Source organism: Taeniopygia guttata, chromosome Z (assembly GCF_048771995.1).
Source record: "Taeniopygia guttata chromosome Z, bTaeGut7.mat, whole genome shotgun sequence".
NCBI lineage: Eukaryota > Metazoa > Chordata > Aves > Passeriformes > Estrildidae > Taeniopygia > Taeniopygia guttata.
The window spans coordinates 45,316,509-45,336,023 of record NC_133063.1 but is presented as its reverse complement, the minus strand read 5'-3'; the positions used below and the strand labels follow the sequence as shown (position 1 = coordinate 45,336,023).

The window sequence follows — 19,515 nt, the reverse complement described above, 5'->3', positions numbered from 1 at the left end:
GGTTCTGAGCAAAGGTGTTGTGAGATTGATTTCAGCATTGGGGTTTATTAACCTTCCATTCCTTCCTAAAATGTTTTGCTTATTCTCTCGGTATTCTTTTATTTAAAGGAAAGAAAACTAACCAAACAACAACAGAAATGAAGCCCTGGCAAGGCCATCCCTCCTGCAAAAGAATAAGAAGAAAGGAGGTGGTGGGGGGAAGGCAACAAAACGGAACCAAAAAAAACCCCTTAGGGTTATAACAGGGAATAACAAAGCAGTGAGTTATTTATGCAGCCGTGATTGGCAAAAGTGATTGCAACATGAATTTGCCCAGAAGCAATGATTAGATCATAAAAATGTTAAGGAAATCTGTAACTCAACACCGTTTTAAAGATTGAAGAAGTTTTTGTTCCCTACCTTAATTGCAGTGACTTGTTATTAAAGTATTTATTCAGAGTAATCTCTTTGGACAGCGAGCCCTTATCCCATCTGCATGCATAATTAAAAGTGAGGGGGGAGAGAGGGCAGCGTAAATGGTTTACCATGCTACATGAGCAAGGGAGGGAATTACACAATGACAGGTGAAGAGCAGATTTATCTCCTGTTGGAATTTCAATGCTGCAAGCAAGGCAGGACACTGTTGCTAATATCCTTGCAAACACCACAGTTGCTGCTTCTCCAAATTACTGTCCAAAAAGTATTGCTGGTCTGTAAAAGGCCTGTAGCACTGCATCTGTGGCTGTGGGGTTTTGAGCCATTGGCACTTAAGCAAAGAGATTGGATTTGGGTATGTGGGCTTGTGAATTGATGTCTGTGCTTTAAAATGGACTATTTACTTACTTGGCCAGCTATTAATTTATTTATAAATAAACATTGGTAATGGCTGGGTTTGCTGAATACGATTAAGAGGGTTGTAACTGTTCCAGCTAAAACAATGTCGTCACCTGCCTCCTGCTGCTGTCCCTTTTCCAGTGGTAAAAGAATTTCATGCAAGTCTTCTTTTTCCACTCTGAGTAAAGAAGAATGTTGTACTTGAACATTCATATCTAGGCAGATTTATCATCATTAGGCACTACTCAAACACACGGTATCTGTTTTTAAATTTAACTGTAATGGATCTAAATCAGATTTACACAGAGTAAGTTGGTATATATTTGGCTATAACTGTTCGCTAAACAGTGTTTTTCCCTTAACTTCTGATGTCTCACCTCTGCAGCAGCAGTACAGAGAATGCCAAGAACTTTTGAGTCTTTATCAGAAGTACCTAGCTGAGCAGCAAGAAAAACTATCACACTCCCTTGCTGAACTCAGTGCGGCAAAGGAGAAGGAGCAGAAGGTAAGCTCTTTTTTTGCCTTCTCTTTTTTATTTAAATTACCTAGTCAAAACATCTTTTTGAGACTGTGAGTGTATTATCTTACATCATATGGTGTTGAATGCTATTTTGTGATTGGTTTCCCATGCGTCCTTGCCTTAATACATGGATTGCAGGAACTTAAAGAGAAAAATCCCAACAAATTTTGGGGTTAGTAGAAGGTGAAGTTAATTGACCATGTTATAATGGTGTAGGAATCATGGGAACCCACACCTTTGCCGAGGAAAAAGTTAAGATTCTGTTATGTTTTCTGTTCTGTTATTTAAACAGGAAAATAATTGCAGTCACTGTAGATACAGCCTTTCACATTTTCACTGTGGCTTTTGATGATTGAAAAGGGCATTACAGATGATGCATTTGGTCAATAAGACCTTTCTCAAGTCTGTAGAGCAGCTCATCTGATTTAAGCTATTTATAGAAGACCTGTAGTTCTATATGCAGTTAAAACCAGAAAATGTTGACTAGGGATACGTGTTAAATGAAATGGTAAAATGTTTCTTGTATGTAGGCGCCCAAAGCCTTGAGAACGTGGTTGCTTGAGATTTTCCCCTGGTAGCCAGGTGCTCGGTTTGCATCCCTGCTGATGGCAAATTATACCCTGGAAGAGAAGACTGCCTATGCAAGTGCTCTACCCCATGTCCTTGCTTACTGTTCCCTGGCAGAAGCTTCCATCTGTAGATAGATCTCCAGAACCCATCTTATCTAAGACCATGCTTTTTTGTAAGAGGTTATGCCCTTGAGCCCCTCTTCTGCTGGAACAGTCTTAAAGGCTTCTCTATCACAGGGCTAGAGGTAAAGTCATCAGCACAGGGTATCCAAAAGGAGGTCTGATTCTGGCATCTCAGTGGTTCCCTGCTGTGAGAATTATACAGGCAGATAAGAGACAGGAGACAGGCAGATACAGACAGGAGACTGGAGACTGTGCAGGAAGGAGTCTTCTAATTCTCTCAGGAAGCAGGTAGCAATACTCTCTGACTTTGTTGGCATCAGGAATGTTTTTTTTTTTTGTCCTCATGATTTGGTTTTTTAGGGTTTCTTTAGCTTTTTTTTTTTTTTTTTGATCCAACATTGTTGGACATTTAGCTATTTGTCAGGCTTTTAACCTTTTATAAACATTTCATTTTCATTGTTTTGTGGTTATGTCTGCCCTCCATTTTTGCAAAGGCATTGAATTCAAAACAAGAATATCCTCCAAGAATGGGTGATGTCTGTGTTGCTGTTTGTATGGCATGCAACTTGCTGGGAATCTCTGTGGAAAATAGTCCAGAGGAGTCCATGTAGTCTAAAGGCACTGTGGTAGCTGTGTTTTGGGTGATGCCAATCCTTCTTTCAGTTTTTGCCCTGAATGTTTCATTTCTAGCCTTTCAACTTCAAATACATTTATCCTATAATAGATTAGCCCTTATTATTGAGGGATCCAGTGTTATCACATCTACAGGACAAAGTCATGGAAGCAGATAATAGGAAACCTTCAACCCACTGACTATCAAATTATTTCAACAATCCCCGTTCTTCTCCTCTTCTTCTGTCTTCCTAGTCACTCTAGCAGTGTATACACAGAGACTTCTTTCAAATTGTTTTCTGGTTTCATGTGCAAAGTTCTATCAAGCTCGTCTTTGGTTCTGTTATTTCTTTTCTCTATACTTACAGGTACTTTTGTCCACAAATGCAAATTCAGATATTATATTGAGGTTTGCCTTGACATTTCATTTATGGTTAAATACTCTACAGCTCCAGCCAAGCAGGTCTGAAATTATCCTAGTCCTTTTCTTGTGGGCAAAGCATTGTAGGCATAGATAAAAATCAGTTAGAATATGCTTCAACTGTTTTTTTTTTTTATGGCCTGCAAAATGTTTCTGATGTTTCTAGCCTTCCTCTTCAATTTTCTTGTTCTTTGCATTTGGCTTTATAAATTGTTACCATTTTTTACCCAAACAAGCACTTTGTGCTGTGTTTCTCATCGCAGTTTAGAAACTGTGAAGAGGTGAGCAGGACTGCTCCACTCTGTCCATTCTTTCTCTCATGCACTCCCTCAAGGGATAGCTTTCAAAACCCAAGGAGGGCCACTGGGCTGCCTCTTCATGGGACTTGTGTGTTATTTTCATACATATTTTAATACCTGAGCTGTGAGCTCTTAAAGTCCTGATGGGTCCCTCTTCGAGTGGTTTTTTTTTGTTCTCTTTGAGCACTGTCTTAATACAGTAGCTCAGGCTGGCATTATTCTGTCTGCCTGACGGGGTCTACAGAAGGGGAGCACAGCAGGGATGGATTTTTGGGGGGAAAATTTGGAAGAGGACAGGCCCAGAACACTTTCCTCTTGGTCCAAGTACTGCCCCTGCCAGTTCCTTTTGCCCCTCTGAAGCTTTTGTGCTCTCCTTTTCTGTTTTAAGTTCGACTTTGACAAGAGCAATTTTATTGAAATGTTAGGATAATGGAAGTCTTTGAGTTTTGTTTAAATCCAAATCCATTTGAAATCTTTTCCTTTTCGCTTGATTTTCTCCGGGTTAAGGAAATCTTGGATATGTCTGGATTTAAAGCAAGATAGGTAGCTTGCCACATAGTTTTCTCTTTGTAGAACTGTCTAGGAGACATAATCAGTGTTTCCTATTACAGAACACTGCTGATTTTACCGGGATCTCTGTGTTTCAATGTGTGATGTTGTTCCGATTTTTCCCGTCTCTTGCAGAAACACTAGACTGCGCAGCTGTACTCTATAATGAAGCACTTCTTTGTTCTGCCCGTTTTGAGCTGTTCTTTCTTGTTTCTGTTATTCCCCCCCCCCCATCCCCCCCCTTCTTGTTAGTTTGGAGTAATTTCTAGTGCTGCATCTGTATCTTAATGCCTCCTGCTTCTGCTTTTCACCTGCCTGTCTCCCTCGTTCTTATCATACCATAATTTGGAACATAAGCTCTCACTTTAACTTGGGCTTAGATAGGTCTTTGGAAACATCTCCTTTCAGTGTTTAAATGCTGGGTTTTCTGTCAGAATAAGACAATTAACAGGTCAAGAGAACAGCAGCTTACCAAATATCGATGGCATTATTGTAAAAAGAGGTGGCGTTCTATAGTATGTAAATGACTGTAGTAGCTGTGTGCATGTGGCTGAAGTGCGGCCCTGGTTTGTAGCTGTACTGAACTAATGCAGATGCTTTGGTGCTTTTATTTTTGCCTGGTTTAGTATCACCAAACAATAGTAGTAACTCTGAAACCAGGTTTTCCTCTTAGCTAATATTGCTTCTTTATAATGAAAATCAGCTCTCAAAGTGTAAAGAAGCATCCTGGTAGTAGTGAAATAAAATGGCTAGAAAGATGATGATAAGACAATTTAAGTCAGAACTCTCATGGAGTCAATAATCAGTAACTAGAACATGGAACTTCCTTTTTTTGTGAGATAAAGTTAGTTCAATTTGAAAAGATACTTAAGGTGACATGAATTGAATTACTCAAACTGGCCTTCTCAGCATTAACTCTAGGTTAATATCTCATGATGCCTCTGGTTTCATTACAGGAGTTTTAAGTACATAACTTTTTATAATAAGTTCAATACCTAGAAGCCGAACTGAAATTGGTTTACCTTCTACCAACCCATAAAAAGAAGCATTAATTGTAAAGTGAATATTAAAGTAGTTGCTAAAGTTGACTCAGATTCAGAGAGATAGCACTTTGGTAAAGAAAGAGCTCTTCTGAAAAATAGGCTTCTGCCTTGCTGTTAATAGAAAGTATCATTCATAGTAAAATGTAGTTTAACTTCTTTATCAAAAATGGTTTTTGGCTATATCCTCTGCAGCGCCCAGAAATTCAGTCTTAGCCATTTTCAGAAGCTTTACACAGACATGTGAAGAAAATTGCCCTTGTTCTAGGTAATCATGTCTGACCTAGTTTATATACTCACTACTTCACTGCCATCTCAAACAGTGGCAAGACTCCAGTTTGATTTGGCACGTTCTGGCTGATGAATCTGTAGATGTTCTGCAGTATAGGGTGGGACTTGAGGCACAAAAGTTGGACAGACAGCTCAGTTTCTGCAGAATTTGGGTTCTTGAGCTGTATCACCTTAAGGAAAGATAATACCTGTAGTCTTAGCACTGCTTATTAATGTTAATCTTTGAATTTACAAGTGCAGCTGGCTGCTGTTTCTTATTTTGTGGAAGATTACGAACACATCTGCTAATTCTCTTGGTTCACAAAGATTCTGGTGTATGTATATGTGTAAGGCTTCAGTTCTTCCCTGTGTAGAAGAAGCATGGGTATGAAGTGAGATTATAGACGGAAAGGAATATCAAGAATTTATTTTCAACGGTGTATCATCTCTCGTCTCCCTCTGTGTTCTGATGTTTGCCCCGTCTTTTAGGATTTGCCAGTGGCCCTCATAAGGAATAAGGTATTGTTCAATGCTAAGCACCATGCAAGCATCCTGAAAGATATGGTCTGCTTTGGGCATATGGTAAAATCCTAACAAAGCTGACTTTTGGGAAGGCCTTTTTTAAAAAAAACCCTTCCTTTATTATGTTGCTATTTCTCCTTAATCACTTCCTAAAAATTGTTGAATGTAGTTGTATCACTTCACAGTAAAGTCCAAAAAAAGCCTTTTTCTGTAAAAACTAATAAGCCTTATTTTCTTTTGATACTGGTAACTAAGATTCTTGTCCTTTTTTTTTTTTTTTTTGTCTTAATAAGGATGATTACATACTAAAGCCTCAAAAAGTCCTTATTTGTTGTATTAATTTTTTCCTTTGAGGAAGGTATTGAAACATGCCAATCTTCAAAAGCCTTTCCTTTGTGATTGTCCCCAGACTTACCCAGTTACATATTTTTTCAGCACAGGTCACCTTTAAACACATTCTTAGCTTGCTTAAAGAAAAAAGAAAAATCCCACATATGTGAAGAGTTTTGAATGCTATAAGGTCCTTCATCATAGGACTGACTTTGTCTGTTTACCCAGCTGTATGGGAACAATGAATGAGTCCATCTGAAAGATACTTGAAAACTGGGATAATAAATAAAGAACTAATTTGACTAGAGACTCAAGGTTATTGGAATAATTTGCAAGGCCAGACAGAGACAGTTTTTGCATGAGTAACTGTCAGGAATAGCCTTGCCTTATCTGTGTTACTTTCTGCAAATCCTCTGATCTCTCTCTGTGCATCTCTTATCAGTAAAAATGAGATAATGTTTTTATCCACATTCTTTCTGTTTTTTTTTTTTTTTTTTAACTGAGAATGTCAGATTCAGGTGCTTTTTCATGGGTGTTCAAAGTGATTAGCAGTGATATTTGAAACATAGGGTGGTCTGGAATAGACTACTTTGTAATAGCATGAAGAAAAATAATGGTTTTTTTCCTTTTACCTCTAAGATACTAGGTCATAGTTAATTTACCTGTCTTTTCTAAAAAAATGTTAACATCGAACAGGAATCCAGATGGATATAAATATTTAAGCAAAAAGGAAATATCAGTATTGAAATGCCTGTGTGTTGCTAGCATTCACAACAGAATTCCACCCACACTCAATCTCCTGGAATGTGTGCCACAGTAGAACTGTTTGGCTTGCCCAGTCTGTTTTCTTGATGTGAATGACACTGTATTCTTGGTGATAAGCACTTCACTCTCAGCTCACTCAGTTCACTGCTTAACTGAGATCTGTGCCAATTCACCATCTCTTTGTTCTACAGTCTTTAATCAGCCTTGTCTCTAGTCTCTTTTAAGATATTTTCATTTTCCTTTTGTTTTCTTTGAATATGCCTCTTTCAGTTTCATCCATTTAGCTTTAAAAACTGTCCCTCCTATGGAAATTTTTTCCTTGGGTGAACAGTCATGTCTGGTGTATATTTTTCTGTTGGAGGATAAAGAAGACAGAAAGAAGACAGTGCCTTCCTTTCCATCCTCTTGGTTTTGTAGGCCTCTGATGATACTGTTACACTTGTGAAACATCACCTCTGGATTTACACGAAAATTCAAATTTGCAGCAGAACTGCCTGTCCTTGAGAAGCACTTTGCAAACTCTTAGGTCTCATATTGCGGTTTCTCCTGTCTGACGTTGTAGTGGCTCTTGGGAGAGTGAATTGTGGCCATACTTACCTGCATCCTCTCACTTTGAAGTGGATTTAAGGCTGCATATGAATGCACTTGCCACCAAAGATTTTGTGTTATGCTACAGGCCTTGAGGAAGGAAACATCTCTTTTATCCATCACTTTGTAGAGTTACCTGTTTACCTGGCAGTCATTAGGAGTGTAAGCATACCAGCTGCCTAGCCATATGCTGTCACTACTGTTACGTAGTTCATTTGACCTATGCATGTGCCCTTTGATTCAGCAGTATTTAGCCTTTTTCAAAACTTGAGACTCTTGAAAATCAGTTTCTTGTGTACGTATATCCTTGATTCTCTGGTTCCCAGCTCCTAGGCTTGTCTTCCTCCAAGTGTGGCATGTCCTTCATGTTGTGATTAACATTACATTCCTGAACTTCAGGAAAATCAACCCTGTAAGCTTTCAAAGCCCAGCAGAACCAGGAGCCTAATGTACTTTGAAGCTTGCCTTGTTTTGGTGCAAAGTAGACCAGATAACTAGCACTGTTCCTGTCCAACTTGAATTTTTCTTTGACTGTTGTATATTCTCTCTTCACCAGCCTTACAAGAGGGGGATTATCCTGTGAGAACGTATTTTGGTAAAAAGTGAAAATGTTTCTGGGCCAATCCAGTTTTGATTGGATTGGAATCCTGTTTCTGAAAATCCAAACACTTTGAGTTGCCATTTCTTGCTATTGAAATGAATACAGTCAGTAAATCTTGTAGGATTTCATAATCTAAATACCTTTATTCATCACTGTAGATTACAGATAGTGTGATGTAAGTGATTACTATATTGAAAGATAAATTGCTTGCCATTTCTTGCCTGCAAAGCATGCATTTTTGTGTGTTGATCAGGTTGTTTAATTAGAAGTGTCTTTATTTAATGAAAGCCAGGTGATTATCAGTTCAGGGCACTAAAGGTTGGTCTTTGTATGGCAGAAAGATTTTTCATGAGAGCCGAGGGTGTAATTTTCTTTCAGCTATGAAGGTGGGAATTCGTTATCTGTCTGTACCAGGATGATTGCCTGCAGAAATGTCTCTTCGGGTTACGTCTGAATACCCTAAGATTTAGCTTGAGTCTTTCATTTTGAGCTGCAAAAAAGTTTGAACTTAAAGTTCTTCTGATGCACAGTTTGCCATTTGAAATTTGTAAGGAGTCTCCTTCCAGGATTTTATCCACTACAGGACAAATTTCTTGAGACAGCTGCACTCATCTCCTTATATAAGCAGAGTGTAACTAGTGAGGTGGCATGAGCACAGAGCACCATTTATTGCACATCTACATACATGTTGCATGTGATTTTTAGTTTATAGCAGTATGATTTCCTGTCTCTGATCCAGTGAAAGCATTAAATATCATTGCACAACAATTTTTGTTGCTATTTATGGCAAATTCTAAAAAATTTCTGGCATGTTCCTCTAAGTTACAGTAACACGCATTGCTTTTTATTTTGAAACTTTGTATAATTTCAGATTTTGGAACATGGGTGGAAACAGATCATGTAGACATTCAGTGCTATCATGTGCCAAAGATTCTTCACAGTACCATCAATGTAAAAAGGGATACATGAGTTTCTCCTGTCTATGCAAGAAAACGGTCAATCTGAAACATAAGTGTTCAAAGCTACCCACACATATGCATGGGCTCTCAGGCTGATGAAGTTACTAAGATTTAGAGTACAGGAAAGCAAATTATATCCTCTGACCTCTCTTGGAAGTCTGGATTACCTTGAAGTTGATCTCTGCCTTGAAATAAAGTAATTTCTCATTAATCTTTAATAGATGCATTTAGCTCCATGTTAAATCTTTCCCCATCTGTTCTACATCAGTGGTAGCAATTCTATTGACAGGAGCAGACCAGAAAAACACTCAGGATGTCTTCTGTTTTCTGGTGTGTAATTTCAAAAACTCCTTTTTGCTCTCTGGAACTGAGTCATGAACATCAGTACCTTAGTTGTACGAACCATCTGATTAATGTCTCTGCTCTAAAACTTCAGAAGAGTTTTCACAAAAAAGACCTGCTTGGTGGATTAGGCTGGAGCTGGTGTCTATCTGTAATTTTGTAAAGCTTTTAACTCTGTCTTCTGCAACATTCTCCTGGAGAAACTGGTTATTCATAGCTTGGATGGGTGCAATGCTGACTGGGGAAAAATAACTGGCTGTTGGCCTAGCCCAGAGAGTGCTGGTGAATGGAATTACTTGCAGCAGGCAGCTGGTCCCTAGTGCTGTCCCACAGGACTCTGTACTGAGGGCTCTGTACTGTACTGTTTCTTATCTTTATTGATGATCTGAGTGAGGGAATCAAGAGCTCCTTTAGTCAGTTTGAGGACAGCACCAAGCTGGGTGTGAGTGCTGATCTGCTGGAGGGCAGGAAGGCTCTGCAGAGGGATCTGCACAGGCTGGATCCACAGGCCAGGGCCAATTGTGTGAGGTTCAGCCAGGCCAAGTGCTGGGTCGTGTCCTTGGGTCACAGCAACCCCCTGCAGCTCCAGGCTGGGACAGTGTGGCTGGAAAACTGCTGAATGGGTGCAGGTTTTCAATGGCTGGACACGAGCTGGAGTGTGCCCAGGTGGCCAAGAAGGCCAATGGCACTGAGCTTGTGTCAGCAATAGTGTGGCCAGCAGGAGCAGGGCAGTGGCCAGCAGGAGCAGGGCAGTGGCCATCCCCCTGTGCTGGGGGCACTGGTGAGGCCACAGCTGGAATCTTGTGTTCAGCTTTGTTTCCTCACAGCAGGAAGGACACTGAGGGGGCTAGAGTGTGTCCAGAGAAGGAAATGGAGCTGGGGAAGGGTCTGAAGCACAAGTGTGGGAGGAATGGCTGAGGCAACTGCAGGGACTCAGCGTGGAGAAAGGGAGACTCAGGGAGGGCCTTCTCACACTCTGCCATGACCTGAAAGGAGGGTGTAGCCAGGTGTGCGTCAGTCTCTTCTTCCAGGTAACAAGTGACAGAACAACAGAAAATGACCTCAGGTTGTGCCAGGACAGGTTTAAGCTGGATATGAGAAAAAATTTCTTCACTCAAACAGTGGTCAATCATTAGAACAGGCTGCCCAGGGAAGTGGTAGAGTTACCATCCCTGCAAGCATTTGGAAGATGTGTAGATGTGGCAGCTGGGGACATGGTTTAGTGGTGAGCAGGCACTGCTGGATTAATGACTGGGCTTTGTGATCTTAGAAGTCTTTTCCAACCTAAATGGTTGTATGAGTTCCAACCAGAACCTTGGTCTCTTCTCTGACTAGGTCAAGGACCTACTCTTGCAGGCTGTCACTTTTAAACCTGAGCAGATAAACTTTAATTCACAGTCATATTGAGAACATAATTTTAGTCAGGAGCCATTTATGTTCATGGTTACAGAAAATGAGACTGAAAACTTTAATAGAGAACTTGTCTCATTAAGTGAGAGCACAGGACTGCAAAGCTAGTCGCCTGTGAGCAACTGAAGTCACTCATCTGAATGTTAAGTGACAGCTGCGGAGACAGAGATTCTTTTCCAGAGATCCCTATGCCACTCACATGAAGCGCAACATTCTGCATTTAATGTGTCTTCTTTTTGGATACTTATCCTTCAGAACTTTTTCAGCTCTGGGATTCCTTGTCATTTGTGGTTTTGGTGTATTTTACTGTGTCCCTTATGTAATGAGTGTGCACATTTAATATGGGGTTAAAGGAGACGGAATGATTATGTTTAGCTGTAACTTCTGCATTAAGTGTGAGCACAGTTCCTTGGGGTCTCCAGAGGTTTTGAGGTTGAGAGGGGTAGAGGACCTGGGATGCAGAGTGGTGTTCTGGTATCACCATATATGTGGGAAGGACTTGCTTCTGACCAGTGCTGTCAGTGCAGAAAGCCACCTGGGTGCTTCCTGGGTTCCTGGGTGCATATGCAAACATCATGTGAATGAATACACAGACTGACTTTTAAGTAGCCTCCTTATTAGCAAACACATGTTTAGCACCTGTTGAACACAAAAACCTATGGCTGGAACATCAGCACATCAGCACAAGTTCAGCATTCCCAGTTGAACTGATACATATGTAAGCAAGCTTTGAATATAATAATCTGTTTGGTTGTGTGACTATAGTATTTCCATTTTTTTCTAAACCTTAGCGCAGACATAAGTCTCAGATTTATTTATTTATTTATTTATAACTTGAACATTCTGGCTCATCAGTTGATGTCAGCCTTTTGAAACATTATCTTATGCCCTTACTGTAGATTCCAAGCTTCAGGTAAAATCAGAGCCAGGAGTAGGTCTGGAGGCAGTCGTTTTTACTTGCAGAAATAAGAGTTCAGACACACATTTAAAAAGGTCTTTAAATATTTAGGCCATTGTTTTTCATTTTTTCCCCATGGAAATATCATTAAAGGGTCATGAGAAATTTTGATTAATATTTTTCATTACTTGTGCTGACTATGAAAATTCTACATGCAAGTGTGCAGCTGGGACTGCTGCTGTGGTCTACCCAGGTAGGTGAGGGCTGGCAAATAGATGAATTGGGATTGAATTCTGTTCTGTTACTGTATTGCTATCAAATTAATTGCTTTCTGGATTAGTTTGTTGCTCTTTAATAGGAGATGATGCCCAGTATTTGTTAAAGAATGTAAGCTCAGTGAACTTAAAATGCAGTGTAAATGCAAAGTTGAATTGTAGATCTAGTTGTAAAATAATGTAAGGAGAGTTCAGTTAGCCCAGGACTTCTCCACACATAAGTTAATTCTTAAAAAAGTCTTTTTGCTTGTGCTGGGTTAGAAAAAACAAGTACTCAGCATAAGGAAAGCTCATCCCTCCAATACTGTATGATACAAGGCAGATTCGCATATTATATGATCTATTTCATGGATGTGTTTATTCATCAGAAGTAAAAAGAATCACATCATCTGAAATGGACAGTATGTCCTTCTGTGAATAGAGTACAAGAAGACACTGGAGTCCTGTATTATATAGACATACCTCTCTGCATTCTTAGTATCAGTTTATTGAAGGATTAATTCTGTTATAACAGAATATCTATATATAATATATATAGTCTGTTATATTAATCCTGTTGTGAGTTTATTGAAAACACTGTGGTTATAATAGTGTGCTTATTTAAGAAGAAGTAAATGTAGAGGACTACACATTTGCTTAATAAAAAGTATTGGAAAACTTGCAGCTTTTCCCTCCCTTTCAGTGTTTTCAGTCAGACCAAGTTACTCAGTGGACACATACATATTGGAAAGTTACTCCCTGATTCCTTCTTTCTTATGATGAGTGACAGCAATGTCAGTCACTCTTGGGTCCCTGTGTACATGGCAAGAGTGAAACTGTGAGGCACTTGCAAAAAGTTACTCAAATCTAGCAGATGATTCAGTTTAGATGAATCTGGGCATCTTCTTTCTGAAGTCCTTGTTATTTTTTATTAAATATGAAGATATTCCGTTTACTTTTTCCTGAATGATTAGATGTGATCCTCACTAAGATGATCAACATTGCATGTGAAATGCATAACCCTAAGTAATAACCAGGAGCATATTTTTCTCTGGTCTGGCTTGTTGATTTTCAGAGCCTATTAAGGCTCTTTACATGATGAACTAATCTCTTCTCTTAAATTAAAAGTAATGCTCAAAATACTTATTAATTTTGTCTTCAACCTTTTGGACCCTTTAGTCAGTACTTCTGTGTGGGAACAAATAGCTGTCAAACAGATCTGGGCAAAACTAGAAATGTTCATTATCCCCTTTTAACACTTCTTTTCCCAAATAGAAGCAAGTTAAAAGGTTGAATTAAGAGGTCAAAGCTTCTGTTAAAATAAACATGAAATAAAAAGGTTAAGGATATTACAAAAACACTTAGAAATGTCAGAAACACTGTAAAGTGGAGGGCTGGTAATTTTTTAATGTATCAGAAATCTAGGAGAAACCTTTTCTTAGTTTGGATGTAATCACCATTTTTTTTTCTCTCTATGTTAGTGAGGAATTTTTCCATATCATGGTTTGATGGACAGGATGACTTGAGTGAGAGCTAACGTGGAACTTGCCAGCCATCACAGTAAGAGGCACTATTTCACAGTGGTAGGGGGCAGGAAAAAAGTTCATTTTGGGGACATCTGGGAGCAATAAGCTCACTTATTTGGGTGGCAGGTGCTGTTTGAAGTAGGAAAGATCTCAATATGTGTGCTAGCAGATGTGAACTGTTGCAAGGTCAGTAAGTTGTGAATACATGTGACAAGCCTCTGGGGCAGGAGGCCGCGGTTCCCTTGGTGCCAGGTGCAGAGCTGGGAGCTGCTGCTGCCAGCATAACCATCACCATTGTGGATCAGGAAAATTTCCTTTCTCTGATGGTCATATTCAAGTAATGAAGATTTAGACATCTCTAATGGAAAGCTGTTCCTCCCAGCAACTGGTCCTCACACTTAGTTTTTACATGTATTTATCTCTTTCCACAAAGGGGCAATTAAACTCCCATAAGTCTGCCAAATTTATTACATTCTGTCTACCTAAATATTTCTTGTCATTTCAGTTGAATGTGGCATTTTCCGGTTCTTTTTATCTTGCAACTGCTTAACTGTCACACATTCTTTCTGAGCTGGCTAAATGTCGAGGGTGGAATAAATTATTACTCACATACTGTTATTTGTATAACAGTAGTATTTGGATTGGAGACCAATATCCTCTTGTATTAGGTAGGCAACTGAATTTGAATCTGAATGATGGTCACTGTTCCAAAGAAGTGACAATGTTGATGTGTTGAAGCATTTTTTTAAAATCAGTTGGATATGAAAGCTGCTTTGAAGATAAATGCAGCATGATTAAATTAAGTATTACTTACTGATATATATTTCTTGCATAAATTTGATTTTCTATTTACATTGCTTCCTGAAAATGCCATTGTTAATAGAGTTCTGACATCTTATTTCCCTTATTGCTATCTTAGTAACATTTTATTTCTGATGCTGTAATAACTCAGTGTAGACTGAAAGGATAAAACTGGGGGAATTTTCTGAACTAATTAGACCTTGATTTGTCTGGCTGTCCAGTGCCTGACAAACGTGTCTTTGACATAAACAAAATAAAACATTTCTGCTATTAGCCACTTACAAATATCTATTTTGGCAGAGCTTTGAAACTATTTAATTCTCAGGGCATATTGTGCTGGGTAAGGAACCAATTCAAGATTTTTCTTTTGCCATTGTGACTCCCCCTTCCTGTCTGTGTTGAAATAGAGTCATATTTAGTAGCTTCACAAAAACTAAAAAACAGTTAATGCACTTACCACCCTAACAAACTGAGTATTTCTGAGAAAGTGGAAATGTTCCCGTTTCAATTTCTGGTTAATGACACACTTGAGTATGGGATCTGAAATGTCAGTCTTTGTATTTTCAAACCTGTAGAAACTTGAATAAAGCTTATACATAAGAGCAATCAACTCTGATAGCAGTAGGCTAAATATCAGTTTCTGAAAATAAATTTTATATGATTCTATTCTCCAGACAATTTGACTTTTAAATGTTTAAAAATGTGACATCTTTATATAAGTGAATATAGATTGAGGCAGGAGCTGTAAAAATTTGAAGTTTCCATGCATCACCTACTTTTCACTATCACCTGTTAAACAGCACAACTGGATACGATGTGGCTTTACTACTTTCCATTGCAATAATTTACTGCCCTTCTGACCTATAAACAGATAACCATTATCATGACTTGATACTTTTAGAACTTTGAATACATTCAGGTGTAATTCACAGTTTTAAATGTTGTATGTGTAAAAGGTTTTATAACCCAGCATTTGGAAGATGGCAGCATTACATTTCCTTGAGCAGTGTTCTGGGAGTAATGATTTGTCACTGCAGCCTTGTTAAAGGGCTTCCAGAGTGAGTGTCTTCTCACCTCCTCCTGGATTGCTGCATCCTTGTGTAAGGACCATTGAAAAATTCATTAAGCGCCTTCTCTTTTATCATTGCTTTCTTTGAGGGTGACCTAACTGCAATCTGCATGCAGAAAGTTTTTGGTGACCTCAGTTATTGATTTACACTTACAACTTCCTTGCAGTGGGAGGGAGGTGAGGGGGGACAACAGAATTTGGGAATGAATGTAAGTGGCTTCTTGTCCTGCATCTGCTACTGATTCGCTCTGTGACCTTTGGATAATTACTTCAGGTTTCTGTGCCCAAGCTCACTGTTTGTACAGTGAGGTCAACAGTGTTTCCCATCAGCATTTGTAAAGCTTTTCAAGTTCTGTGCTTGCAAACCACAAGAACAAAGCACTGTCATGATTCATAATGGCATTACTCCCTTTGTCCCAAAGTCCTCTATTGAAAAAAGAACAGTTGGGCTGGTGTAAGAGTGGTGAATCAAGTCTGTTGTCTGTTTTCTATTTTTGAGATAAAATAGCCATAAGAAGTACTCATGCAAAATGGCAAACCATTTAAATGCCAGCAGGGTTGTGTTAGACTCCTCAGGTTGCTGCTTCTGAGTGCCGCTTCTCATTTTGGTCCTAAATAAGGCCCAGAACAACAGATGACATGTAGATTTTCACATTTGATTAAACTGAGGGTGCAGTAATGTGCCCAAACTGTGTTTGTTCATGGAAACCAAAGGATTGGCACCAGGTACAGGTGCTGGCTAGGAAGAGAGCTAATTGCCACTGAACACTTGGTAAGGTTAATTTCATCATTGTTCCAGTCAGTTATTTTAAAAGGTTAGGGGCATGGGAAGTAATCTTGAAGCATATCAGCTGAACTGGGTGTATTCTTTGAAGAAGAATGCATGGAAGGATCTTGAGTGACTTGCTAAATACTGTATGTTAGAGCGACCTGAGATGCATAATCCTTATTTCTTTTATGAACTTAGTTTTTAAAACTTGTTTTAGGACATAATTGAGAAGAGGGCTCATAGTAGTCGACAAATACTTTACTTGGTAAGCCAATATAGATTGAGAATGATTGAAGATAATCGGAAGACTTCTGATGTTTACATAATATTTATCTAAAGCACGCATTGTAACTTGTTTGTTACAGCAGTTATTACCTGGAGATTAACAGTAAATGGGTGAAATGAGAATGTAAGAGCAGAATGAGAAAAAGACAAAGGGTAGAAATAGGGAGATGACATAGCCATGTTCTGTTGATATTTGTGAACTATAATGCTATCTCATTAGGTACTCCCAGAAGAAGAATTCATCCAAGTTATTGTTTCTTGAGAGGATAATCTTCTGAGATAGCCATTGTGAAGAATACCTGTAAGCACATGGTAAGAGGGCTTTGTGGGTATCCAGAGTTCATATTTCTCTCAAACTTAGAAGAAACTTGTAATTTATTCTATAAGTAAAAGTAAGTATGTGCCTTTGCTACACAGCAGGTGTCTTCGGTTTGCCAAGTTCAGCTGTCCATCAAAGATGAGATAATTTAATTAAAAAAAAGCTTTTATGCTTTTGTGGTACGCTGTAGAGAGAATGTGGGTAGAGAATAAAATGTTTGGAAGAACAGTAGAAAGTATGCAGCACAGGTCAATGAGAGGTCCTCTGTAATGACAATAATTGTTGGGAACACTTTAAAATACATTTAATCAGTATTAATATCTGACAGGCAGAAATTTTGACATAGCCATTATTAGAGAGCTTGTTTAGGCAGTGGAAGGTCTCTACTGAACTAGTGAAGATTGGGTTAGGCTCTGACTGTGGCCTAATTTTATATCTTTAAGATTTTGGAGGCATGTTGGGATTTGGTGTTGCAGTTATGCTGCATTACTGAATTGAAATTAGTTTTTCATACATCAGAAGAAAGTACTACACACTTTTAGTTTTACTGAAATATTAATACAAAAAAGCCCTTTCATTCCTCAAATGCTCTTAAAGTGTTCTTTCTAACAAGATAATAACTGTAACCTAACAATTTTATATGCATAACCTTTTGTAGGCCAGGCAGCATGTGCAAGCAGAAATAGCAGATTATAAAGAATTAGTGTGGTTGTTTTTATCATGTTAGTGTTTAGAAGCTCAAGCTACATTCTTTTAGGTATAGCATGAATACTAAAGGAAGATACAGATTTCTGGCCCATGCTGCAATTTTGCAGAAGCACAGTTCGATGCTTACATCTGTGTATGGTCTCTTTACTGGGCAGTCTGGTGGTATTCGGGGCAACAGATCCTGGGCCCGGAAATATATACTGACAGCCAAGGGAGCTGTCAGGTTTTGTGTACTGCTGTAGTAAACTAGAAACAAAATTTGGATTTTCTGCTTTATTTGTGTCACTGCAGAGGTGTCGGAAAATGGAGGGGCCACTGTAATCAATCTTGGAGTAATTTAGGAAGGCGCTGCATGTGTAAATAAAACACAATTCCTGTCCTGTCTGGTTTATGGTTTGGGGTGCAAGCAAAAGAGAAATGAAAGAAAAATACGTAGTGATGATAGCAGAGATGGAAAGGCAAGGATATCCACCAAGCATATTGCCCTGTGCTTGCTAGGAGGTGTGAGTGGTGCTCTGTGCCTGCCTCACCGTTATCTTATAGCAGTAGTAACCAGCAGTTGCTGTTACCCCAAGCGGGGCTTGCTATTCAGATTACAATCTTGCTTTTTCCCTCTCAGCTTGGATTCCAATGTAACTTTAGCAATATTCTTATGGAGAACTGTTAGAGCAAGATAGGAAGTGAATGTTTTATGGCAGCTCAAATTTGTGCTGGAAAATGGCTTAAAGTGTTCTATTTTAACCTGAGCACTTAGTACAGTATTTGTGGCAGTCGAGAATGCAGGAAATAAGGATGCTTTGTAGCAGAGTTAATGAAGAAGAGTTCAGTGAGTGCAGACCCTTGGCTGCCGTTACGCTGGTGCTTATTTTCCTGTCTTTCAGTAAGTCCTTCCATGCTCAGGCAGTGTTGCAGGAGCATTTTCTTTATGTGGCAGATGAGGCACGGAGGAGAGGGCCTGTGGGAGATCACATGCTGGGTCACCGGTGAAGAAACAGGATCTTTATTTGTTGTTTGTTATCAGAAATGAATTACTTGAGGGCATGCTTGTGCCCTGCTTTGGTCAGGTATCCCCTGAACAGGCTGATATGTTGTACCACATAGTGGTATTAGCTCAGCTCCCAGAAGCAGTAGAGCTGCATCAGTAATTAGTTGTTCTCAGCAAGCTTAATTAGCAGGCTCAAGCAGATACTGCACTGACATGGATACTTAACTTCTGGTTCCCGAGCCAGCTTAAGTATGTGTGCAAGAGCCAGGCGCTGTGCAGTGTGAACTTAAAGTTTTGCCATCTTTACTTGATTTCATTTACAAAACAGACCTTAAATCTCCTTTTAAACTTATTTTCTCAAACTTTTGCTGCAGCCAGTGCCTTTAGAGGTCCTTTTTATCTGTGTGAATAAGGAATAAGTACTGCTTCAAAGAAGGCCCACACATATCTGATTAGAGAATATTATTTTTGATTAAAATCCATTGCTTAATTATTCAAACAATTTTTTATTGCTTTAATTATTGTTTTTTAAATCAAATCCCATTTCACTCATCTTTTTAGGCAGGAGATGATATATATAAAATGATCTTAGTGTTTATTTGAACATTCAAATGCAATAAATCTGTTCAGTATTTCAATAGCATGCTTATTAATAGAACACATTATTCTGTTCAATATTGCATTGTCTTTAAAATTTATCAGAGCATTAGTAGTAATGAAACTAGCTTAAATCAATATATCCCTGTTACAAGCCCATCTCTGTGAGGAAGCAAATTCAAAAATTTGCCTGTAGAACAATAGCTAGGTGATAGTTGCACAAAGAGATCTAAAAGGAAGCCTTTCAGTGTACTTATAATTTCTAATTTAGAATGTGTGCAGATCACAATATATTAACATTAGTTTTAATAGAAATTTTTTCAACGTTAAAAAATATTCCCCAGAAAATACTTCAACTGCTTAGAATTAAATTTTGGTCTCACTGTCAGTAATGAAAAAGCTCCAACTCACTGGAGTAGGCTTTGTAACTACACCGCATGCAAAAACTAAATTGAGTATTGTGAATGCAGTCCAGAAAATATCACAGATATTTTCCTATTCAGTTGCAGAAATTGTGTGAAAAAACAAGTGCGTAATGAAAAAAACTAAAATTAGATTTAACATTCTCAGC

General features: G+C 38.7%; 1 protein-coding gene across 1 annotated transcript in view; it reads left to right on the top strand.

The window, feature by feature from the left end:
* Positions 1 to 19,515, top strand: part of KIAA1328 (KIAA1328 ortholog) — a 171,279-nt gene that overhangs the window by 66,770 nt on the left and 84,994 nt on the right. Inside the window, 1 exon segment of the mRNA XM_030258714.4 lies at positions 1,191 to 1,318. Within this exon segment, the coding sequence (XP_030114574.2) occupies positions 1,191 to 1,318 (128 nt within the window).